The 25,659-nt window shown below is 40.5% G+C and overlaps 3 protein-coding genes across 8 annotated transcripts in view; all 3 read right to left on the bottom strand.

Annotated features, from left to right (window-relative positions):
- The window catches only part of eif2ak3 (eukaryotic translation initiation factor 2-alpha kinase 3), a 37,113-nt gene extending 32,380 nt beyond the window's left edge, over positions 1 to 4,733 (bottom strand). Inside the window, exon 1 of the mRNA XM_017690428.2 lies at positions 4,212 to 4,733. Coding sequence (XP_017545917.1) covers positions 4,212 to 4,489 — 278 coding nt within the window. The 5' untranslated portion in view covers positions 4,490 to 4,733. The remainder of the gene's footprint in view (positions 1 to 4,211) is intronic.
- A 1,174-nt stretch (positions 4,734 to 5,907) lies between these two features.
- Positions 5,908 to 16,722, bottom strand: rpia (ribose 5-phosphate isomerase A (ribose 5-phosphate epimerase)). The gene is made up of 9 exons (XM_017690429.2): positions 16,346 to 16,722; positions 13,942 to 14,002; positions 13,810 to 13,865; positions 13,648 to 13,707; positions 13,197 to 13,261; positions 11,171 to 11,239; positions 10,681 to 10,822; positions 8,332 to 8,431; positions 5,908 to 7,516 (listed from the first exon to the last, which is right to left on the bottom strand). The coding sequence occupies exons 1-9, from the start codon at positions 16,541 to 16,543 to the stop codon at positions 7,419 to 7,421; spliced, it is 849 nt and encodes a 282-aa protein (XP_017545918.1). The 5' UTR covers positions 16,544 to 16,722; the 3' UTR covers positions 5,908 to 7,418.
- A 4,798-nt stretch (positions 16,723 to 21,520) lies between these two features.
- slc4a11 (solute carrier family 4 member 11) overlaps positions 21,521 to 25,659 on the bottom strand; it is a 72,282-nt gene continuing 68,143 nt past the window's right edge. For all 6 annotated transcript variants that reach the window (XM_017690431.2, XM_017690432.2, XM_017690434.2 and 3 more), the window contains 2 exons: positions 24,675 to 24,844; positions 21,521 to 23,749 (listed from right to left, as the gene is read on the bottom strand). In XM_017690431.2, the coding sequence (XP_017545920.1) occupies positions 23,683 to 23,749; positions 24,675 to 24,844 (237 nt within the window). In that variant the 3' untranslated portion in view covers positions 21,521 to 23,682. The remainder of the gene's footprint in view (positions 23,750 to 24,674; positions 24,845 to 25,659) is intronic.

Raw genomic sequence — 25,659 nt, 5'->3', positions numbered from 1 at the left:
AAATCACAGCTGTGATGTTATTTACGATAACACATGCCCTCTCGTGTGGAATGCCCTATTCCTTAAGCCCTGACATTTGGTCAGATCTGTCTGAAAACTTAACAATAAAAGCCCAACTTGGGTAAAAAGTACTACATGTACCACTATGGCCCTTTCGCTTGCCTGAATCTACTCAAGGCCTGTTGTCCTCCACATAAATAACAAAACCTGAACCTTCAACTCTTCAGCTCTTTTAAGTTGATGGCACAACTCCTCCTCCTCCTATCATACCCAGCTTTCATGAGCTTCCGGTTCAGGAAGACATACAAGACATGGTAGGTTTAATGGGAATAAATAATAGGCACAGTATTCAACATGCAGAGCAAAAGGGTGTTTCTTCTGCTCATTCACCTTTGACATTTCACATGTGTGTTTAAGATTTACTGTCAAATCCCTGTGGAAGATTAAATTCCACATAAACTAAAACAGAAAGCAAGGACATCACCAAGAAGAGGACAGAGAGTAAATGTACTCGTGAAAACTATGCAAATTAAATCAAATACATATACAGAAGGGCACAACCAAAGTACTTTTACTCATGAAAAAGGTTTCATACTGGAGGAGTACGAGGATTTAAAATGTGAAATTGTCACAAGGGTCTGAGCCGCTTTGGCAGCCAATTTATGCTGCAACTGACATTTGCAAAAGTTTCCAGCTCTCATCTGAGTTTGGACTCAGATAGGTCAATCAGGGTGTTCTGCATTGGCCTACACATAATGCCAATGAGGGGCGGTGGCTATAGCGCCTTTCCAAATGGAACTGAGCAGAGCCAGCGTCTACACTGACACGTCTCAAAAGACACACCAAACACTCTTATTCAAATAGGGCTCAGAAAGCTCAACTGAAGTGCACAGTAACTGCCAGGTGAAACAACCATGTAAGCCTCAATCCCCTGCACTCATGTTGTAGCCAAAATACAAATAACTTCCATTCAGGCAGATGATACTCTGGTCTTTCTTGTCAAATACCAAGTTTGCTAAACATGGAACTAATATGGTGCTCCCTAAACTTGCGTTGTCTCAACAATCAGTCGTGCTGCCACACCTCAGTCTCTTCTGAGCGTCCTTCATTTATCTTCTTTCAAGGAAACCACTGTACATGATCAATACTAAGCATTTGTGTGACTCCTACAAGAGCAGTGGGCAGAGAGGGGCTGGACACACCCATGTTCAAATTGGCTTTTTTTTTATAAAACAAATCAAATGGAAGTTTTATGGGTTGCAATTTGTAGGGTTCATTTGGTCAGAGGGCAGTGCAGTAGGCACTGAAAGGGTTGTGTTTGAAAACTTTTCTTCATCTTCTTCTTTCGGCTGCTCCCTTTAGGGGTTGCCACAGCGGATCATCTGCCTCCATCTTGCCCTATCCATTGCCTCCTCTACTTTCACACCAAGAAAACTTTTCTTCATCTGAGCCAAATCATTGGATAAAACTGTACCTAGAGCTCTGCAGAATCATTTTAACATAAAAACCATCAAAAATCAAATTGGACCTTTACCTCAGCATTGAAAATGGCACTGAACTTGACACCGAGTACATCACTATTAACCTAATATGCTTGCCATATCGTCACTGTCCAAAGAAAAACAAGTATCTCTAAAATAGTTACTTTACAGGAGAACGCAAAAATCCATCCATTTTCTAAGCCGCTTCTCCGTCAGGGTCGCGGCGGGGGGTGCTGGAGCCTATCCCAGCAGTCTTCGGGCGGAAGGCAGGATACACCCTGGACAGGTCGCCAGTCCGTCGCAGAACGCAAAAACCTTCTTCCTTTTCAAGGTAAGTCAATGTAAATAGATTGTATTCCAAGTGATTTTGGAGCATTTCTATTGGTCCACTCATCACGAAATTGTCACACAGCGTAAAGGACCGCTGGTGTGTTGAAATGATGTCGAAAATTAAAAATGGACAAAAAAAAATGGAGATACATGGTTTTCTCTGAGCAGTGACGATATGTAATTCAGAAGCCTGGGAGCACCAAACTGTTTCCATATTTTGGCACTCCTCATTTTTGCTATATGGAAAAATATATTGCAGCTAGACCTCAGCATAAATCGAATTTGAAATTTTGTCTACATCCCTACTCCAGCTACTCCAGTCCGTATATGGAAGCTGAAACAGCTTTGAATTCATTAGGTTTCACGACATAGTAACAGCAATCAGTCTAAACTGTTTAACACTAAGTGATGTAGAAAGGTTGAAAAATGTAAAAATAAATAAATTAAATAAAAATATAATAATAATAAAAAATAATAATAATAAAAAAAAAGATTACGGCTGTTTTTGGTATGTAGTAAACACAAACACAAACCTCGGGGGGGGGGGGGGTGGCACAGGAAATGTACCTTCTGAGATGAGGCAAAACACAGTTCCTTTCATGGCAACAGCCCACCTGCTTAAAGTTTCCCCTGCCTGCTGCATTTGAAGTCTCAAAACACACCCAGCAGCTGAACCGTCTGAACTGGATCACTATGCTTCAATGAACTGCACTCGTGCAAAACTGAACCAAACTGTCTCAAGGTCAGAAATCGAACAAGTGTTCCCATCTAAACCATAACTACGAGAGGCAGCTTTTAAAAATAGAGATCCCTTTTATTCTCCTATGGGTTGTATGTTGGTATCTACTTGTTTCAGTCACACCGTGTACTCTCCTCTCTCTCCCCTCTGTCTCGCTCTATGCTGTCTCAACTGAACCACCAGAGGAGCAGAGAAAAACGACATGCTGAGAGAAAAAATAAACATATGGGTAAGACTTTGGGAACAGGTGCACAAGCAGGGAAAGCTCAGTGAAAATAACCCCCAACCGACATACTCAATCTCAGTAGATCAGAGACTGATCTTGATAGAATAACTTTGCCCATTAGTGAGAATAGCTGTGCTTAGGCACCAACCATTGGAGGGACGGTCTACTGCAGTAAAAGGTCTAGATACTACCCATCCACTCGTTTTTGGGATTCAGATTCAGGGTGGGGCACACTCGCCTCAGATGCGGGCTTTAATTACAGCACTAAACCGCAGAAAAGTTCGCATTTTTAATCAAGTTAAACACAGCGCTGGTCATATTTGGCTCATATCGCCGCGCAAGAGTCGGCTTTTGCAGTTTCTACCATTTAGTTGATGTGTTTAATTAATCAGTAACAAAATAATTATTACAATTAAAAAATAAAATAAAAGCTTGTAGGTAGCACGTTCAAGGAGCTCAAACTCCTGTTGCTCGACTCGGTTTACAGAGAGATTATTCTGCTCCAGCGCGCTACTTCAGTGAAGAGACGGTTGACCAAGTTAAGCAGAGTCTATGACCATTAAGCCAATATCAACTCGCAGGCTATTAAAAGCTATTATGCAGTTCTAAAACTTGACAGCAACCAGCCTATAACGTTAAACTATTTCAACGGCATTTCTGCCTGACAACAAGGTCTTCCACGGTCTAGCAAGCACTTGGGCTTTTCGTCGCTTACCAACAAATCAAACATATTCGGGACCTGACAGCACACAAACACATTAAACCCTGACTTTTCTCCATTTTTCACTAAACACCTGAAATATCTCTGACCAGCTGCCGTGTTCGAGCTTGCTCTTTACGCCAGCCTGTGAAAGCTCTCTGCGACAGTAAACTAGCTAACGGTCCTTTACGTAAAACAACATTATAAACACTACAGGTTAAAAAATCATATGTAGAAAAAAGTTAACCTAATAACATCCAGTATTTGTGTAGCTAGAGTTCCTAACAGAGCAGCTACTCTTCAACATTAACAAGGCGAGCTGCTTTGCTAGAGTCCTGGACCAAAGACAACTCAGTCCAAGTTGACCGTTACTGTAAGTTAACCTAGTAGACAATAACAATGGAGAACGACAAACACGCTAAATGAACTTAGCCTGTTAACTTCAGCATTTTCATTACGTTTTTGTTGATTTGGGATGAAGTGCTGACGCGTTTAAGTCATGTAATACATTATTTTGCACTATAACGTGCCTTGTCTGACTTGAGCTACCGTTAATTTGTTGTGAGCTGAGGCAACATCGGCTAACGTTAACGTCAGAGCGCTAACTGTAGCTCCGCTCGCTAACTAGCAAACTTCCAGGAAGTTTAGCTTCGCTCCGTCATTCTGACAAAAACCACTCGCCATGGTGTTTAAGCAGCTCACGGCGTGTTACTGGTTACAAAGAAGAATCTTTACCGTCTGTTATGAGGGAAGTTTTTGTCGTTGTCTCCAGAGGGTTCCTCGCCTTCTCCTCCAGCCGCCCCGCTCTCGTCCTCCACCGTCACGTCTCCTGTTCCAGTACCCGGGGATCCGGAGCTCTCCAGCCGCTCCATAACAGCTCCATCTCCCGCCACCGGGGCCTCCAGATTTCTCCCGGAGAGGGAGCTCGTTTGCAAAGTCCCCGTTACACCTTTTAAAATCAACAGAAGCACAAGGGATATGCCCGCGATTCCAAACCGAAGCCCCCTTTCCATTGGGACAAGTGGCACATCAGCTAGTACGTTAGATGGGCAATCCCATACCAAAAATGCAAAGTTAATGTTAAAAGAACTACTCTAAAACAAGGCCTCTGTGCAATTTCGAAAACAAAATAAATCGATTCAAAAGATTTCCAGCGACTTTCGATTCTCTTTTCTCAGCGTAAACACGAGTCGCTGAAGCACCATGTTATTGGCTTTATAGCGCCGTTGGTCGTGCCGTGGTAACGTCGAGCCCGCCCCGTCTCCAAACACGCATTGGTCGCGCGGGGACCGACGCTCCCGGCGGTGTGAGAGCGCTGCGCTCTGATAGCTGTGGACCCACATCAATCCGCGCAGCTCGTCTACTAAGCAGAATTTGATTGCGTGGAGCGAGTGTCACTCTGCGCGTGTGGCCCGCCCACCAAACGGAGAAGGTCATTGGCTGCTCTCCCGTCAGTCACGTCCGCAAAGGAGGGGCAGAGACAGCGAAAGGCTGAAGGCGAGCGCAGCGTGTCCAGCCTTTTCAGACACATCAGTGGAAAGAGAAAACTGATACGACCAATCAAACGGCTCACTCGCTTCAAAGCGGTTTTATTGGCACGTTCACGTTGGCCGCGAAAGACACAGGCAGCTGCCTATTGCTTCTCCAGCCTGTCGATCACGCTAGTTTTTCTCCTGGTTTAAGAAGGGCGGATGTAAATCTGACGAGCTGATCAGCCTGAGGATCTAGCGAGCAGAAAACAGCTAGATGGAAAGAGCGACGTGGCCGCTCGGTCGTGAGCAAAGCAAGTTCATGTTTCCTTTTCCGGCGGGAATTCATGAGCAGCGCGTGTAAAACAAGCGCCACTGTTTAAAAGTACAGTTACTCACTTCTGATAACTCTGGAGGTCAATTAAAAACAGTGATGAGTATAAATGAAAAGAATTATGTAATGTTCGTGGTTTAAATAAGAGTCCGTATGACACGTGGTTTGAGTAAATATGCAGGATACACACACATTTAAACTTAAACTAGTGATTTCAGAAAAAAAGTGCATCAAACTATAAAACAGCATCGTAAATAAAGCACTAAGTGACATTCAACCACATTTAAATAGACTAGGAGTTCACAATGACAATGTCTGTTTTTTTCTGCCTTATATTGGCTGTTTTAATTTAAAAAGTGAGGCATCCAAAAATGTGAGATCATAAAGATTTGGGATATTGTATCAAACCTATTCCTATTTAAATCCGCCTTTAAACTCTCCAGGATCACGGTCATGTCTAGGCATGATCCCAGTTAACAGCAGAGCCTTTTGCTGCCCTCTTATGGCCATTAGAGGAAAACAACTCATTATAGATAAAGACATGAACCAATAGAGCAGACGCTTATGAATAACAAGTGTTCACTTGATAAGCTTGAAGATCGTTTACATAAAAAGATAGCACATGGAGTCTTTCTTGGTTGGTCCTTTTTAATTAGATTGGTCTTTACAACGTTTTAGGATGCCATTCGCTTAATCGAAACCCTAAAAGTCACAGTAGTACTGGTACAGAAACTTCAACATAAAGCTGGTGTGTTTAATATTACGTTATGCAAAAATCACAGTGACTTCACAGGCAAGTCAGACAAACATCTGTATTAACATAAAGCTGAGTGGGCCTAAGGTAAGACCTGAAGATCTGAGTTGAGCCAGGTTACCAGAAACTACAGTGCTATTTCAAATCCCTGACGACCGCCTGTGAATAGGCACATTATATAAAACACACAGTGAAAATTCAGCTGATTTGATGATTTGATTGATGATTCTTGGGTGACTGATGTTTCACTACTGTAATCTAGTGACAGCTACTAACCCAGGAACTGCATCCAGAGCTGTTGTTTTCAGCCACTCTTGGGCACTGATCAAAGCTATAACATCCAAAACACTATTACTCTTCAAGAAACTGCATTAGAACACAATGTTTTGGTAGCAATGTTGGTAATAGTAATTAGTAGAACCGAATCACTTGATCTCAACCCCACCCCTCATCTGAGCAGAAATTATCTGTCTGAAATGAACAGAAATTACATTCATGATGGCAGCAGAACTAGAACTCTGTCCCATTCAATTATTTTAATATGAAAGTAAATACTGTTCACATAGATGATAATGGGTGAAACAGCAGCCTGACTACAAACTGAGGTATAAATTTGGAGAAAAAAAAATTGACAATGCAATCCATTAATTCTAGATGCTAGAAGATATCATAAATGTAAGTTTATGTCCAAGTGGCACAAAAAAAAAAAAAAAATTATCTGTGCACCTTTTAGCAATATTTACCCGCAGTGTTAGTTCTATATTTAGCAAATCTCAAATCTCGTTCATGCTTTGGTTCAATTTAACAAAAAGATGATTGAGTTTTTAATTAGAAGGCAACAGGAAATCAACAGAAAGATGTATGAGGCACATGTCAAACTACAACCAGCAATGGTTTTAAAGTGAACATGCGTGGAGAAGTGCATAATTGACAGCAATCATAACGTGTGTTGAAAATCACAAAAGGCAGACAGACACTAAGGGCACAATCTAAGCCTAGTCCTACACAAAAAGCATTTTCAACCACCGCTGACTACTTTAGTCCAAGACCACGCTTAATCCCTGTCCGACAATGCAGCTCTGGTTGGTCTGGCTGCACTTCAGAACAGAGCAAAGGCTGATTTAACAGCTTTCAATTTGCTCAACAAAGGGACAGTAACAGTATGGTGAACACTGAGGAAAACAAAATAATGGAAAAATAACATTGACCCCCCCCCCCAAAGCTTTCGTGAGAGAACAGGAAATGTTGTGGTTGCGTGTCTCTCTCCCAGCAGGAGTTGTTGTTATTCCCTGTAGACGGCACTGTATGAGCTGCACGAGTATGTACTCCACCGGCACTTATGGTGTCAGGCTGGTCTTTGCAGCGGGAGAGAAAAGCTTTCTCTTTCAGTTAACAGGCGGATCTCTGATCTTCACACTTCCATCTTCCATCCCAAAGTAAACTCGCTCAGCCATTCCTACAAACAGCCCGGTCTCTACCACACCTAGAGATATACACACAGACACAGACAGACAAAACAATAGGTTTCCACATACCTTTTTGCATATTTTGTAACAATAAAATGGATGTACACAAAAAAAAAAAAGGTTGCAAATTTTACAGCTGGCAGCTCATTTCATGTGGACTGCACTGCAATGTATAACTTTTCCATAGCTTACTCATACGAGTGGTTTTTAATATATTTTCAATTAATGGTTATCATTCTTGTCTCACGAGAGGCATGTGATAAAGGCCTTTGGTCTGACAAGTTGGGAGACTGACCTCGGGAAGCCAACACACAGAAATTTAAAGAGTGCACTTACAATTAGTTATTGTCAAAAGTCTCCCAAATCCCGTCTCTTCATTTACATGACAATTGCCTTCCTCAGCTCTCGCTCACTGTTCAAACTCCTCAAACTCAGGTGAAAGGGGATCAGGAGTTATGATCCTGCTGCAGTTATGAACCCTTGGATAAACCGTATCATTTGGCACTAGCTGCCAACTGCCGCTGCTAACAGCTCACACCTTAAGGTTTCCGGGAGGAACCTGCACTTATTAAATTTGGTTCCACATTATGTTCATCAATCTTGTTACATACCACGTGTTCTTCATACAACTGCATGTGCCGAACTGTAACATCCATACCGTGACGGTTTGGAACGAATATACATACCATAACACCTTTACTGACTTCCCATACTTATCTCTTTTTGAAGTTATTCAAGATCCTTTGGATGGAAACCTGACTACTAGCTGTCTGTCAAAGTGAATACGCATTTAAAAACCACATGCACGATAGATTCAAAGAGGAGAACTGACCTGGGATCATTTTGATGGCAGTGTTGACCTCTTTCCAGTTCTGAGCATGTTCAAATTTCCAGTCCAGGATAAAGTTGCTGTTATCAGTCACCACAGGGCCCTGAAACATTTCATGGAAGTGGGTGAATGTCACTGTCAGCCATACAGTCTTTTGGAACAGATAACAGCAGAGCTTCTTTGGCAGAACTATCTATTAACATAGTGCTTCTCATTCCTGAGCATGGCAGGACAGATATATAGTTCTGCTCAAAAATGTACACACCCCTGGCTGAATCTAAAATATTTACGATTTAAAAAAATTCATGATCATCCAAAACACCTTTCTATTTAGCAAAGATGCTCAGATGACACTATTCATTATCACAGAAATGTCCAAATATTATATCAATACTTATAATTGAAAACAGAGAAGTTTCCATAGCTTTGTCTAAAGTTTACATATCCTGGGTTCTTAATATTATGCATTTCCTTACTGAACAGCAGTGATTGCGTACAGCCTTTTATGACAGCTGTGACTGAGTGCTTTAATTTTCTCAGATGGTAAAGCTGCCCACTCTTCTTGGCAAAAAGCCTCCAGGTCCTGTAAATTATTTGGTTGTGCTGCATGTACTGCATATCTGAGTTCTCCCCAAAATGACTCGATAATGTTGCACAATAATAGAATTTTTCTTTTGGTAACTACAGCTCATATCAGTTTAGGTATCTCTTTACTGTAGATTCTGTAATAGACATACCACTTAGTTTCAGAGAAGACTGTATTTGAGTAGAAGTTGCTTGTGGGTTTTTTTTTTTTCCTCCTACATCTCTCAATTTTCCTGGTGGTTGTCTCAGAAATCTCTCTCATGCTACCTGATCTTAGCTTGATATCCACAGAACCTCTGGTTGTCTACTGCTTAATCAGACTTTGATGTCATTTTCAGATTTGTTTTTTTTAAGTTATCTTGCTTTCCTCATATTTTAGTAACTAACATCAGTGCAGACACACCAAATGCATAAAGTTTTACAGTGATCCAATTGTATTTGCGTTCATATAAAGAGGCCCCAAAACAAAAAGGCTATGTAAAGTTTTGACTGTGTAATTTCAATTATCATCATGATCAATGTAATACACACAAATTTCTTTCACAATGACTAGCTTAATCAAAGCAAATTTATTAATAAAATATGCTTTGTATGATCATTCACATTAAAAAAAAGTAAATATCTTATAAACTCAACCAGGTGTATGTAGTCTTATGAGCAGAACAGTATGTGAAAACTGCACAGTTGTTCTAGGAGTCTGGGTTAAAAAAACATGTCTGAATCAAGGTCAGTGTGGGGGGGAGAAACTCCAACAGATAACCCTTTGGGAACTACAGAAGTTGCTGAGTTAAACATCAACTTTCCAATTTGTAAAACAAGCTCCATCAATGTGAAATACTTTTTTGTGTAAAAGCAGAACATAATGAGCATTTGCTTTTTGGTTTTTAACAATGAGCTTTCAGCAACAACAACTCCAGGTACCTAGTGTTTCAAGTAGGCCTGCAACTAAATTATTTCTACAATTGATTCATCTATTATCCCATCAACTATTACTGAATTATTATCTAATCTAATCTAATTATGAATGTCTTATCGTACAAAGAAAGAAGCCATATTAGCCCCAACCCTATAGGATTTGTACTGTAATCTGTCTGAAATCACATATACGCAACAGTGCTGTCAAAGTTTACATGTAAATTTTTAACTCTTTAGAGCATCTGTAGTTGCAGTCTGTACTGTTGTCAGACTGTATGGTGCTACAGCTGATTCTGAGACTGTAGCTTTCTCATTCAGTGGTCAACGCAAGCCAAATGGAAATCACGTGACTCTGATGTCCAGCATTCACATTGTGAATATTAGTGAATTACTGAAAGTAACAACTGCTTTTTGATGAAGCTTTTTCCCCACTTATATAGCCTTAACAAAATGTAGTTTTTAAATGAAAAGAAAAATTCCTCTTTAGTGCACAATTTAACAAAATAATAGAATTCAACACAATTATAACCTACATAATATGCAACTAATCAAATAATTTAATCATACCTTAATATGCAAACGGATGAATTTTTTTTCATAATAAGTATTGTTGACTATCAATTAATCACGGCAGTCCTTGTGTCAAGGCGCAAAAAGTCAAGCTGTACCACCAGAGAGTGCACCACCTCTCTCCCTTAAAGCTGCATGGACAGCGATTCACTCTCTGATCGTCTTCCAATCAATCAGCCCCAGTCTGTGTACACAGCTGATCACAGTAGGATTTCCCCCTCCTGTTCTCATTCCAAAGGCCATCAGTGGAATTAATTAGCATTGGTAGATGTGCTCTCTCACCGCTTTACTGACGGCCATTCTCAGCACAGCTTCTCCTCCGAAGCGGCGGGCGATTGCCCTGGACACAGGCACATAGGCTATGGGGATCACTTCAACTGGCACACCTTTCTTCCACTGCTGCCCCAGCGCCTTTGAGTCCTTCCTGTCCCCACAAGAAAACACCCGTCACACACTGCTTAGCGCTAATGTGTGTGGATGTGGATAAAGCATGCAATGTAACCCTGTTTCTTAGTCACTAAGCAACACTGACAGCAAGCCTGATACAGTGTATTGATCAGCATTCAAAACACAGGACCTGTCAATTTCCACTGCATTTCTCCACAGACAGACAGACAGACAGACAGACAGACAGACAGACAGACAGACAGACAGACAGACAGACAGACAGACAGACAGACAGACAGACAGACAGACAGACAGACAGACAGACAGACAGACAGACAGACAGACAGACAGACAGACAGACAGACAGACAGAGACTCTTGTTTACCTGTAATCAGCAATGACAATGAAGTGTTTTGCACAGCCAGCTACAATTTTCTCCTGAGTCAAGCATCCTCTGAAGTGGTGGTGAGAGATGAAAAACAACAAAAAAAATTTTTTATAAAGAACAAAACTTTCACATGCTTTTGATTTAAAGCTACACTATGTACAATTTGAGGATCTCTCTAGTGGAAGAACATTTCTGTTCTGCGTTTCAGACTCCTGCCCGGAGCGGATCAATGAGCTTTCAAAGAGAGCTCAATCAAACCTTGGTAAGTGAATTATCTTCTATATCATCATATCTTTATCAGCATAATGGTGATTTTGCATCAGAGATTGAGCCAGACCTTCTTTTGAGCCCGTGTGTGTGGTGTTAACATGTAAAGACGTATGACGTGGTCCGAAAAACTTCTGCAAAATCCACCTTAGACTTTTAAATTATTTCTGGTGTCTGAAGTGCAAAGATGGCATATTGTAGTGTGTGTTTTCTCTCCTGACTGAGTAACACTACTTCTTTTATTTTTAATGATAAAATTAATAATAAAAACAACTTATAGTGGAGCTTTAAACAAATGTTATAAAATGATACTACTCCTTTAAAATTGTACTTCAGCAAACAAATTAAATGAATAAAAACAAACTTAAATGTTGATCAGCCAAGACAAAAACTGACATCTAGAAACAGCAGTAGCAGCAACCCTGAGGCCTGAACTGTGTCCATTTTTAAAGATAACATTATGTCACACCGCATCTATTTGATAGGGCATAACAGGATACTTATATGTGTCACATGAAAATCCACGGTTATCTTCCCTGCTACGTTGAGCAGCTGTAAACTATTCGCACACCATTTCATGTGTCTGATATCAATTGAATTAAGGGTTTCCAACATGAGGGCTAAATCCATAGTGATTTGAGCATTCATTGGACAAAAATCCACCAGTTACACACGGTGAGACGCAGATGACATGTTTCTCAACCCCTATTTACAGCTTCATAACTCCAGATGTGAGACTGGATCTCACAATAAGGCTGATTCGAAAGAGCAGACTCTTTGAACCATGTTTTTGTGCTGTATTATGGCAAAGATACACTGTTAGAAATAAAGGTATTGTGCAGGTACATTTTTCGTTTATCAAAGTACAATGTAAAAAAAGTTTTAATGTTCACCAGTTTATCTTGGATAGGTTTTTCTCAGGTGAAAAATACAATAAAATAAAAAAACCCTGGAGATGAGACAGGGTGTGTGGAGTCAAGAAAATATCATTTCTATGGATTATGGTACAATTATGTTCCCTGACTAAATATAAACGTGACAAGAGGGCACTGCCCCAGTGACAGCTTCATACCTTTATTTCTGAGAGTGTAAAGAAAGTTCTTGGACCCCAGACATTTAAAAACCTCAGAGTTTGAGGCAAGTTTGTGATGATTTAGGCAAGCAGTTTGAACAATGTTAACTGGTGAACTTCCATTACTTATTAGCTACATTATCCAGGGCCTTCCAATGCAAAACTAAAGAATCAAACCTTTGACCACAAACATGTCTTGGCTGATCAACTTTATTTGAAATAAGGGGGAAACTGGGTAAATGACAATTACTTTAAGAATTTTTAAATGAACAGGACAATCAACATAATGACAAAAAATAGGAATGCACAATCATAAAAAGCCAAGAGAATCAGCAGATTGGCCAATTTATCATTTTTAGTTTGGCTGATGTGTTAAATGTAACATTAGTCAGGTAAGAGCACTTGCATTTGAATGCTGCTGCTACACCTGCATGAAAATGTCCTAAAATAATTAAGCTCAACTCATTGTGCTTAGTCACTAGTTGCCTCTTACTTTCAATGTAGTGCTTCATTTGATTCCTGTTATTTGACATGGCTAAGAGAAAGTGCTGGAAATGTACTAGTGTGTTTCAGATGTTCATTTAGAAATTCATTTTTGGCGCATCCCTAAAAAATGCACTTAGCAAAGATCACACGTTGAATTGAACAAGTATATACTTGGCTAACAGATGGTCTCGTCCTTACCCGCCTCCCTTAATAAGAGTGAGCGAAGCATCCACCTCGTCAGCTCCATCAATTGCTACGTCCAGCTAACAGACAACACACAGACAAGTCATTTTCTCATTTGCACATCAAACATTTTGAAGCACTTTTCTACATTCATAGCAATTTGCTGTTGTGTCTAAATGCAGGCTGGTATATAGGAATGTGGCTGGCACTTGAGGGTGTGCAACAATGTTACTCAATCCCAATCTCAACATCTAAACTCCACATTTTGGGACCTTTTTTGGTGCACACGTTTGAAATGGGAGATAAAATGTTTTTTTTTAAACGTATGTAAGAATGAAAAGATTTTCTTATGCTCTGACAAAGGAGATAGCAGATATACTCAAAAACCACATATGGAATCAAATAAAGAACCAGAATCAAGAAATTTAATCTAAATGCTGACAATCCTGTGTTATGATTAACCGACCTCTGGGTGCCTGTCTAGATCAGACAGAGAGAGACCGTGCTTGAGGATCAGCTGACGAGCCTGATGAAAAGAACAGACAGAACATCGCCCTCTTCATCACTATTATCAGACAGATCAATGCTAGCATCTGCTTCTGAGGAACACCCTCACACACACACTTACCTGGAAGGACGTGGGAACACATACAATGTTCAGCTTCTCCTGCCTTACTCTCTCAGCTGCAACATGAAGAATTACAGTATTTACCTTCACATAAGAGCCTATTAACTCTTACACACTTGCAGTAAAGCTTACCCAGCCTGTCCACAGCATAGACAATAGTGGAGCCACTTCCCACTCCGACCACCTGGTTATTCTGTTGGAGAGAGAAGAGCAGCACTACTGTCAGGGATGTTCCTGAAGATTCAGATTTTATCTGTGCATTATTTGAAAGCATCCCTATCCACTCTTACACAATTCAAACAAAAAAACTAACACAAACAGGCATGCAACAATGTGGAGATCATGAATCAATGCAAATATCCAACAGTTTCATCTACATGTCTGCTGATGCTGCTATAGAAAGATTTACCCGGATTTGCATTGCAGAGAAATAACTTTCAGTAGGGCAATAAATGCTGTATAATAAATAAAATGTACAGATTTTGGTAGAGTAACCAAGTGTCGTCCTAAAAGTTCTGCCCCAGAATATAATAATAAATAATAATAGAATAATAGTAAAGTGACCCTTATTAGTCCCACAACATGGAAATAAATACAACAACTATTTATTTGAAATGTTACCCAAATCTAAACATATGTCTTATGTTTAACTAATCACCCGATACGATATGAAAATCAGTACAACTCATCTTTAAACACAATTCATATAAAAAGCTGATGGTGATTTCAGAAAAGTACTAAAAATTCATAGCAGGGGTGGACATTTTGACAGTTTATCATGGTAAGTTTTTCCAAGCATACTGTGGACATCAGCACAATGTGAGCATGATCAGGCCTGTTTCATTGGAATTATTACAGTGAATCTTGGAAAACATAGAATAAAAGCCATTATAGTTGCATGATTATTATACATAATAATAACAATAATAATGATAATAATAATCATAATAAAGTGACCCTTATTAGTCCCACAACATGGAAATTTCACCTCCGCATTTAACCCATCCGTGAAGTGAAACAACATACACTCTAGTGAGCGCGCGCGCACACACACACACACACACACACACACACACACACACACACACACACACTAGGGGGCAATGAGCACACTTATCCGGAGCGTTGCGCAGCCCAATCTGCAGCACCTGGGGAGCAGTTGGGGGTTAGGTGTCTTGCTCAAGGACACCTCAGTCATGTGCTGTTGGCTCTGGGGATCGAACCGGTGACCTTCCGGTCACAAGGCTGGTTCCCTAACCTTCAGCCCATGACTGCCCCAAAATAATAATAATAATAATAATAATAATATTGTATTCTTATATGTGGTCTGCAGGCTCTAGTTTGTCTGTTCCAACTTATTAAATCCCAAGAAAATAAAGCTCGTGAGGCATATCGTGAAAATGTCCTGAAGTATCGTGATATTATACCATATTGCCCACCCCAGTACCTAGTTTACTACAAGACAGTATATAAATATTATAAACTAGTGCAAAACCATATTAACCTCTCAGGCATCCTACACAGAGGCGATAATAATAGAAACCGTTACAGAAATAACGTTATTACTGTAGCTACAGCACTGAAGGGAGCTCGTAGTTTCTTGCCGTTTTTGCTGCAACAGATTTTTTCGGTAAGGTAGGTTAGCTAACCTAGCTAAATTAAGTTAGTTCAAATTAAATGAAACAAAATTATTTTATATTTCTACAGCAACATTACAGTACTGTTTCACAAAGGTGGAGATTAAGCTCTTTTCAAAAAGCGTTAACCGCACATAGTTTAAAATTAGTTAGCATTATTAGCGTTAAGTCATTAACTTTTTCTTACAAGGTTAACAGGTGATCCTGAAGCACTTTAGCTAGCCAACGTTATACGACCGACGCGATAGCCTGCTAGCTAACATTAGCTAAACCTGCCTTTTCAACCAGGCTGAGTTTGGTTTCCTACTGGCCGGATTCTTGTTCGACTTTTCCCGTTCCACCTTAAACGGTGCCGCAATTACAGTCCGGAGCCTCGGGTGCCTGAATATAACCGCGGTATCATTTAAGGTGGAACGGGTAAATTCGAACACTAAGCAGACTTCAGCTTCGCGCTTTTCACGTGTTTATGGCGAGTTTAACGGCAGCTGGACGGCTGGAAAGTAGTGGAAAAAATCAGCAGTTAAGCAAAGGTTTCAGTAGATAACTAAAGAACGAATTCAGTTGACGTTAACTTTAGGCTAATTTAAAAGTGAGTGGCTGGCGTTACGTTAACGTTACTGCTTAAGCTCAAGTCAAACTCGAGTCACCCGTTAACGTTGCTGGGGAACTGGGGTGGCTACTCGCTAGCTATCCACGATAAAAGTGAAGGCAGAAGAAGTAGAAGAAGAAGTATGCTAATGTTGATGCAGATATTTACGCATCCTGAAATGCTACTGTGCTCCATAGATGGTCTGAGGGGTAAACTGGACAGGAATAAACACAGTGAACACTTCAGTAGTCTTCGTGCTGTGATCAAGCAGACTGTCCTTTCGCTCATACACGCAGCTAAGCAGGCTCACCTGTATGTGGTTGTCCACAGCAGCGTACGCCGCCAGTTTCTTCGCCTCTTCTGCCATCACCGCGCTGGAGCTGCGACTGCGGAACCCACACACGTGTCTCCAGGGCTGTGGATGTGAAGAGGAGGGCCGCCGCTTTCCACACAGAGACACCAGAAACGGAGCTTTCAGACTGAGCTCGGCCCACCTCTGCACCCTCATCACCCACCCAGCCCTTCAGCAAGAGGAGACACACACACACGTAGCCCAGGGCAAACACCGCCTTGTCTCTGGGAAGGTTTGTTTTTAAAGCCTTATTTATACGGCTGTCAAAACCTAACCGGCTCGTACGTTAAATCCAGGTGGCGAAAATAAATATCTCGAGTTAACATAAAACGCGCAGGCGCTTTCCTTAGTAGTTCACTTTGATGGACGTGCTGTGGAGCCAATAGGACGAAAAGCAGAGCTGCGAGCAGAATTGGGTTAATGCTCGTCACCGCCACTAGAGGTCCTACTTCATCTCTCAACGCGACCCGCATAAAAATACTAAGACCAGTGTGATTTGAAGGGCATGGAAGGGGGATGAATGAGTGGATTAATAAAATAAGTAAGACAAAGAATACCATGTTTGAGAATTACACATTAAGTTGCCGTTGATATAGAAAATGTACCCAAGTTCATGAAAGAACAAACACAACGTGATTGCAGGATGATCACAACTGTTCATGTTCCTAGATGCAGCTAAGGACCCAACACAGGTTCTAATAAACGGTTTCAGTGCAGTTTCAAAATAATCAAAAAATGGTTAACGTTCATTACGGTGTCTCTTCTGGGTCTCATTTGCCAACTTGCATGGAAGTCACTGTCTGCATTCTATTTGCAGTACTTTTCAAATGTCAGAGACCACCCTTCACCCCTCAGTTAAAACATATTTAACAGAAAATAACACAGAAGTCTTAACAACTAATATGAAAAATCAGCTCCCATTCTTTTTGGAAGATTTCCTTTCAGTTTTGAAGTTCAGTCTGCAAAGTTGGTTGCTTTTTCTGCTTCTCACAATCCAATTAGTCCCTAAAAAATAGTGATGTTGAGGTCTGGATGTCTTATTTTTTGTCTGTTTCTCAGTGAGGACTTCTTGACATCTACACATCCTTTCAGACTCATAGTGTTGAGTTGTCTTCTCACAGTGGAACGATGGATAAACACCTCTGGATTCTTTTGAAATCTGAAGCAAGAGTGGAGTGATTTTATCCTCTTTCTAAAAGATGAAAGCTTTCAAGGTTGTTTATCTGATGCTCACCATGTGGGTGGTCTACCTGGTCATACATGGTTGTTAGGAGTCACATTCAATCATCAGTTTTTCTTTCTTGTCTTTTGACTTTTTCACTTCCTTGTGTAAGTGGATTCTCTTCTATCCTCATAAAAATATCCTGAGAAATGAACAACTTAACAGCTTTGACTGGACATTTCATAAATAAAAAGTGCTCTCTAGGTTTTGCTCAGTATCATATTTTTTGCTGTTGAAATCCATCTTCTATGCCACATTCATTGGGCAGAAGGCAGCAAGCACCCTAGACAGGTCGCCAGTCCATCACAAGGCAGACACATAGATATGAACATTCACACACACACACCCCTAGGTGCAATGCAGCATCTCCAACTTGTCTGACTGCATGTCCTACACACACATGGGGACAACATGCAAGCTCCACAGTAAGGACCTTGGTCCCCCAGCCAGGGAATCAAACTCAGGCCTCTCTTGCTACCCACTGTGCCACTGTGCTGCCCATCTGCCTTGAAATAATCCATTTTTAAATCTTTAAATCTAATTTTCCTCCCCAAGCCAATCTGTTTACACTGCTAAAAAAATAAAGGGAACACTCAAATAACATCCTAGATCTGAATGAATGAAATACTCATTTAATACTTTGTTCTGTACAAAGTTGAATGTGCTGACAAAAAAAAAACAAAAAAAACAAATCGAAATCAAATTTATTAAGCAATGGAGGCCTGGATTTGGAGTCACACACAAAATTAAAGTGGAAAAACACACTACAGGCTGATCCAACTTTGATGTGATGTCCTTAAAACAAGTCAAAATGAGGCTCAGTATTGTGTGTGGCCTCCACGTGCCTGTATGACCTCCCTACAACGCCTGGGCATGCTCCTGATGAGGTGGTGGATGGTCTCCTGAGGGATCTCCTCCCAGACCTGGACTAAAGCATCTGCCAACTCCTGGACAGTCTGTGGTGCAACGTGGTGTTGGTGGATGGAGTGAGACATGATGTCCCAGATGTGCTCAATCAGATTCAGGTCTGGGGAACAGGCGGGCCAGTTCATAGCTTCAATGCCTTCATCTTGCAGGAACTGCTGACACACTCCAGTCAGATGAGGTCTAGCACTGTCCTGCATTAGGAGGAACCCAGGGCCAACTGCACCAGCATATGGTCTCACAAGGGGTCTGAGGATCTCATCTTGGTACCTAATGGCAGTCAGGCTACCTCTGGCACATGGAAGGCTGTGCAGTCCTCCAAAGAAATGCCACCCCACACCATTACTAACCCACTGCCAAACCGGTCATGCTGAAGAATGTTGCAGGCAGCAGATCGCTCTCCACGGCATCTCACGGCTCAGTCATGTCTGTCACATGTGCTCAGTGTGAACCTGCTTTCATCTGTGAAGAGCACAGGGCGCAGGTGGTGAATTTGCCAGTCCTGGTGTTCTCTGGCAAATGCCAAGCGTCCTGCATGGTGTTGGTCTATGAGCAAAACCCCCATCTGTGCACGTCGGGCCCTCATACCATCCTCATGCAGTCGGTTTCTAACCGTTTGTGCAGACACATGCACATTTGTGGCCTGCTGGAGGTCATTTTGCAGGGCTCTGGCAGTGCTCCTCCTGTTCCTCCTTGCACAAAGGCGGAGGTAGTGGTCCTGCTGCTGGGTTGTTGCCCTCCTATGGCCTCCTCCACGTCTCCTGGTGTACTGGCCTGTCTCCTGGTAGCGCCTCCAGCTTCTGGACACTACGCTCACAGACACAGCAAACCTTCTTGCCACAGCTCGCATTGATGTGCCATCCTGGATGAGCTGCACTACCTGAGCCACTTGTGTGGGTTGTAGAGTCCATCTCAAGTGACCAAAACATCAGCCAGAAAGCAGAAAGGTACTGAGAAGTGGTCTGTGGTCCCCACCTGCAGAACCACTCCTTTATTGACTGTGTCTTGCTAATTGCCAATAATTTCCACCTGTTGTCTATTCCATTTGCACAACAGCTGTGAAATTGATTATCAATCAGTGTTGCTTCCTAAGTGGACAGTTTGATTTCACTGAAGTTTGATTTACTTGGAGTTATATTGTGTTGTTTAAGTGTTCCCTTTATTTTTTGAGCAGTATATAATAAAATCAGGAGAATCTGTAAAAGAATTTTAGGACATTGCCAACACATAAAATACTGTGAATTATAAAATGAATCGCATCGTGACACTCACTAATGAAAATCACATTTAAAATGTTAAAACGCTGCCTGTGTCCTGAATAATAACCTAGAAGTTTAAAATATTTTTTAAGCATTTAAAAAGTCGTAAGAGAAGTGCAAAACATATTACCATCTACAAGTAACACTGATAAAAAACAGACAAGTATCAATATAACTCTTTATTTGGCAACCAGCTTGAAATGATCTAGTTTTCAGTGTATAGCGTTACTCTTTTCAAAATCACACAGTCCTTCTGATAAACATTTATCTTATTTTTACATATTGCAGTTTACAAATTTAGCTTATCTGCTTGACAAAATTATTTTGACAATGAATTTGTATGTGTTATATAAAAATCTACACATTATACATTCATTATTAGAAGAAGAAATTTTTTTTGAAACAATATTAAACCAGCACAGAACATAACTGTCAACATATCCAATCCAGGTAAGAAGAATAACAAAATAAAGCTGAATACTTCAATATTACAGTCAAATACTGAGAGAGAAGTCCAATGATGTACAGGTTGGAGGTTGTTTTTTTTTTCTTTTTTGTTCTTTTTTTTTTTTTTTTTTTTTACACCAGAGGGCACAGCTCCAGAACTACTTATGATACTGTCACAGTTTCAGGGGAGATAAAGAGAGAGGAAAGAGAGAGGTGGGAATGATACTCACTGAGTAGTGCAGCTTTGAGAAACTAATTGACTAAAACATCAACAACAAGAAAAAAAATTGGATACCACTCTCTTTCTCTCATGTCAGCTTAAAGCTTAGATCATTCAAATTCTAGTCGCCTTTTTTGCCCTGGTTTCTGCACTTGGTGCAGCCGTATGCCTCTATTCACTATGTTTTTTTTACCACTGTTTAGCATTCTCTTTCGATTTCCTCCTTTTTAACTTACAACGTAGGTCCAAAAGTATCCAGACACCCCTTCTAATTAGTGAATCCAGTTATTTTAAGGTGCACCCACTGCTGAAACAGGTGTTCAGTTGTGCACACACAGCTTGTGTAATCTCCACAGAAAAGCATTGACCAGTAGAATAGGACTCTCTAGAACAACAACACATGCCCAATGGCAAGCATCAGCTAGAGGGGCTCTAAAACCCCCAAGCACTGGACTGTGAAGTCGTTCTCTGAAGTGAAGTAATAAATTATTTGAATAGCTTACTGCAGATGCTTTGTAGATCCTCATTAAAACCTGGCTCTAAATCATAACCCTACCCTTAATTTTAACCACAACCTAAACCTAAACCTCTCCTTGATACTTATTCTAAAGTCAAGCTTAAAGCTGTTGAGAACCTACAAATAATCTATTAATAATATACAACGGTGCTTGAAAGTTTGTGAACCCTTTAGCATTTTCTATATTTCTGCATAAATATGATCTAAAACATCATCAGATTTTCACACAAGTCCTAAAAGCAGGATCCCATCGAAATATTGAAATGTTGTGGAAGGACCTGAAGCGAGCAGTTAATTTGAGGAAACCCACAAACATTCCAGAGTTGAAGCTATTCTGTATGGAGGAATGGGCTAAAATTCCTCCAAGCTGGTGTGCAGGACTGATCAACAGTTACCGGAAATGTTTAGTTGCAGTTATTGCTGCACAGGGGGGTCACATCAGATACTGAAAGCAAAGGTTCACATACTTGTGCCACTCACAAATATGTAATATTGGATCATTAAACATTAAACAAATGACCAAGTATAATATTTTTGTGTCATGTGGGTTCCTGGGTTCTCTTTATCTACTTTTAGGACTTGTGTGAAAATCTGATGATGTTTTAGGTCATATTTATGCAGAAATACAGAAAATTCCAAAGGGTTCATAAACTTTTAAGCACCACTGTATAGATAATCTATTGGGGGCTATCCAGATAAACTGTGACCATGATAAAGCACATTCCAAGAACTAATTGTCTGACATTTGTACCTGATCTCAGTAATGCTCTTGTAACTGAATGCAATCAAATCCTCTCAGCAATCTTTCAAACATCTAGTGCAAAGCCTTAGAGCAGAGGCTGTCACTGCAGCAAAGGGGTACAAACTCCCTATTTTAGGGCACTTAGCTCACCTCTATACCATTCAGCTTGGATTTCTGTATGCTCACAGCGCCAATTTGTTAAGTGTTTTTCCCGCCTTGATTAAACCCAGAATTAGCTCTATAACTAACTGCAGGTTCAGTTTGTTAAAGCAGGCAGGAAAATTACAAAACCCTGCAGTGCTCCAAGCATAGAGAAATTCAGTTCGACAATATACTCTCTCAATATACTCCCTATCATCTGGGGCCTGACTCTTTCTCTCTGTCACTTAATCTCTTTGTCTCTCTTTTCTCTCCCTCTGTCTGGGTCTTTCTCTCTCTCTCTTTTCTCTCTCTGTCTGTCTCTCTCAGTATTAGTAGCACAGTTCTAAGAGCTTTGTTTGGGTACTTTAGGATTTGAGTATGATTCAGCAATGCTGGAAAAGGGAATGTGATGACGTTTAAAACAGTCAGTTACTTCAAGATACAATTTTGAACACTTAAAAATGGTTATATTACTATAACAAATCAAGAGAGATCACGTATTGAAGTCAACTGTGAAGAGCCTGTTAGCTGTCCAGATTTTGGACACATTTTGAAAAGGCTGTATGTTTGTGTACAAAAACCAGCACTTCTAAGACATTCCTTGATGATCCCTCTTGATTTAGCACTTTTAAATGCCTTTTCTGTTTTGAATTGTAAAAAAAATTTAAACTTTTGGTGTCTTATAAAAGCCATGCTTTATTAATTCCACCATATCCGGTGTGAAGTAGGGCCAGAATTGAGTGCATGTGAGCCAGCATGCTAGTCTGTTTATAAGCACATGCCTATAGGTATTTGTTTATATGTTTGTGTGTGTGCTTGTTTGGTTACATTTGAGATCGCAGACAGTTGTGGTGTTCTGTAATGTGCAAAGCTTAAATGGCAATATGTTCATTCCGCAGTTGAGTAAGGTCTGTGGGAAATAGCTCTTCCTTGACTTTAATCTGGACGCGGCAACCCGTATCCCTGAAGCATCGTCGCTAACGTTACATTCTGAATATGTCACCATGTATCCAAACTAGAAATATATCAACCTCAAAAGAAATGTCTCTCTTAGAAATATCTAAAATATTTATATTCTATAACACTGTATTGCTATGAGACACAGTATTCAAGCAGGGTGCATGTGTTCTTTTGGTCTGTGCTGACTTTATCAGTACTTATTAGCAATGATGCGCCCTGCGATGCACTGGAATGTCTATGATACCCACAGTCTGACTTCACTTAATGTATGAACTGATGAGAGGACAGGATACAAAGAGGTTTAGCTGGTTTGTTTTGCGTGTGTGAGTGGTCAGCATCAAGGAGGTATTGCTACAGATAGATCCACTCCACTCTCTTGTTCAGTGACCTGTCATGCGGCATCAGAAAGACAGTGAGAAGAGTCAAACAGTCAACGCGGTCGTTTAACATCAGCGTGACTCGACAACTTGACTCCACTACACGTGCGTTTGTATGTGTATTTGTGTGATGGTTTCAGAAATCAATTGCTTGGTCCATGTTATGCTGCACAGGTGCATCAGAACAAACCAAACAGAGAAGCTTTGGCATGGGAAAAACATGAGAGAAGCGATGACTGACCGAAGTCAGAGGTCAAACAGTCAGACAGGAGTACAGTCTGCCTTAATTATTATCTATATTAATCTCTCTCTTTGTCGCTCAGTCTCTCTCTCTCTCTCTCTTTCTCTCTCTCTCTCTCATTTTCAGTGCTTCACCAGAATGCCTGCTGTTCAACACTAGAATCAGTCTGTTTTTCCTCCCAGAGTTTTGCATTTCAGAAATACAATTCCCAGAGTCCTTTTGTTGGAGGTGCAATGTGCGTGTGTTTACATGTGCTGTGCGTCCATGATGTCCAGGTATTTCGCGTCAATGATCCTGGGCAGCAGACAATTCCTGGGGCAATTAAAATGCAGTCAGTTACACCTCCCAACAAGAATCAACAGTCAAACTCTTGTAGATCTAACAGCCTATGACTATGTACTGTGGCCCCAAAAGCAATTTGGACATTTATGACATACTTGAAAAGTATTTTAATTGATTGTGTTAGAAAATAGATGGACTGGCGACCTGTCCAGGAGGTATCCTGCCTTTTGCCCAATGACAGCTGGGATAGGCTCCAGCACCCCCCGTGACCCAGAAAGAGAAGCGGCTTAGAAGATGTGTGTGTGTTTAGAAAACAAAAATGTCAAAAAATGTATTTATTAAACTGATCATTTCAAGACTGCAATTTAGTTTTGGTAAAGTATTCATTTAAAAGAAGGCTGGTGTGTTTCAGATCATTATTGTTTGAACAGTTTAAGGTTTGCATCAAAAATGCACCATCAATAAAATCAAGCTCATCAATGTTACTATAAGGAAAAACAGCCTCAGACTCGTTTCTGCCCCTTTGTTGTACAGTAGCCTTAGTGCAGTCAGGTTGGAGTTCAAGGGTTTTGTTCCAAAACAATTTACAGACCACTTACCAGTGGAATTTGCACATACAAGGAATATCGATGCTATGAATGATAGCACCTCAATAAAAGAAAAATGATATTATGTACTATCTGTTATTAGTTTCAAAAACGCATCATAACCAAAATTCTTACTGATTGATTTCCAGCATTTAGGAAACTCATCAGTTCTTCTCTAGACTTCTTCTCGACACAGACTTTACCATCAGTTTATACTTGTTTTTTTCCCAAAACATATATTAATTTGTGAAACACCTAAAAACGTACAATTCCTGAATGAGTAAAACGTCCAAATAATTTTGGGAGCCCCTGTGTGTGAATGTGTGCATGCATGTGTAATATAGGCTAAGACATTTAACATGACAAACCTGATAGGTATGAGAATAAACATTAGCAGAGGGAAGATCATTTTCATGTACGGGAGAGGGTACATCCCGAACGCACAGAGGAACAGCAGCTGCACCATCTGAAGGAAAGTAAAGTAATGGATTTTCCTCTGCGGCACCTTCCGGATATAGTGAGTGGGAGGATAGGATGTCTGAGAGAGACACACAGAGAGAGTAAAAGAGGTAGACAAAGAAAGACAAAAAGTAAGAGCGAGATAGAAAGAGTATGAGAGAGAGAGAGAGGGAGAGAGAGGTTATGAGCAAAGGTACTTCTTCTCTTGCACTGAAGAGATATAAATAAAAAAAATATACAAGAATAAACCTTGGTGCCATGCTCTGTACCAAATTAGCCCACTGAGACCCCCTGAGGAGGTTTGATTCCAAGAGAACTCTGTTGTGGTTCATTAAGTAAAAACACAATACAGACCATAAACATCTATAAAGGGCAAACCTGTCTCTTTGCATCATGCTTTTTTGACACCCGATGCTGTTTAAATACCTGTTTTTTATTATGTCTTCATGAGCTATTAATTGCTAATTATAAAATGGATAGCTCCAGTTCTAAAATCTGACTGGCTGAGCCGTGTTTGAAGTCATTGTACAATACTCGATATACATATTGGATACAGTTTTTATATTTTGTAATAATATGCCAAATTATTAAAACAGACATGAAAAACCATGAGCAGTGAAAAGGTGACAAGTTCAAAACCCAATCCCTTTAGTCAGTTGTGTACAGACATCATTTCAGACCCCATAACCATTGTAAACAGACAATAAAAAGGCTGCTTATCATTTACCTTCTACTGGCTCCATAATGCCCTTGTGCTTGTGCTTGAAACTCAATGACTCGCTTGCAGTGCAATTTGTAGGAGGTCGTTTAGATCTCATAGCTGTTATGACAGCCCACAGAAATCAAGGTGTGCTACATCAACCTCGGCAAACTAAATTGGAAGTTGAAGCGCTA

This window comes from Pygocentrus nattereri, chromosome 5 (assembly GCF_015220715.1).
Source record: "Pygocentrus nattereri isolate fPygNat1 chromosome 5, fPygNat1.pri, whole genome shotgun sequence".
Taxonomy (NCBI): Eukaryota; Metazoa; Chordata; class Actinopteri; order Characiformes; family Serrasalmidae; genus Pygocentrus; species Pygocentrus nattereri.
This window is presented reverse-complemented; position numbering and strand designations above follow the sequence as displayed.

Coding starts and splice junctions, on each gene's coding strand:
- rpia (XM_017690429.2), bottom strand. CDS start 16,543: ATGAGGGTGCAGAGGTGGGCCGAGCTCAGTCTGAAAGCTCCGTTTCTG. Junction 13,262..13,647: donor ATCTAGACAGGCACCCAGAG/GTCGGTTAATCA, acceptor GTTGTCTGTTAG/CTGGACGTAGCAATTGATGG. Junction 11,240..13,196: donor ACTCTTATTAAGGGAGGCGG/GTAAGGACGAGA, acceptor CCACCACTTCAG/AGGATGCTTGACTCAGGAGA.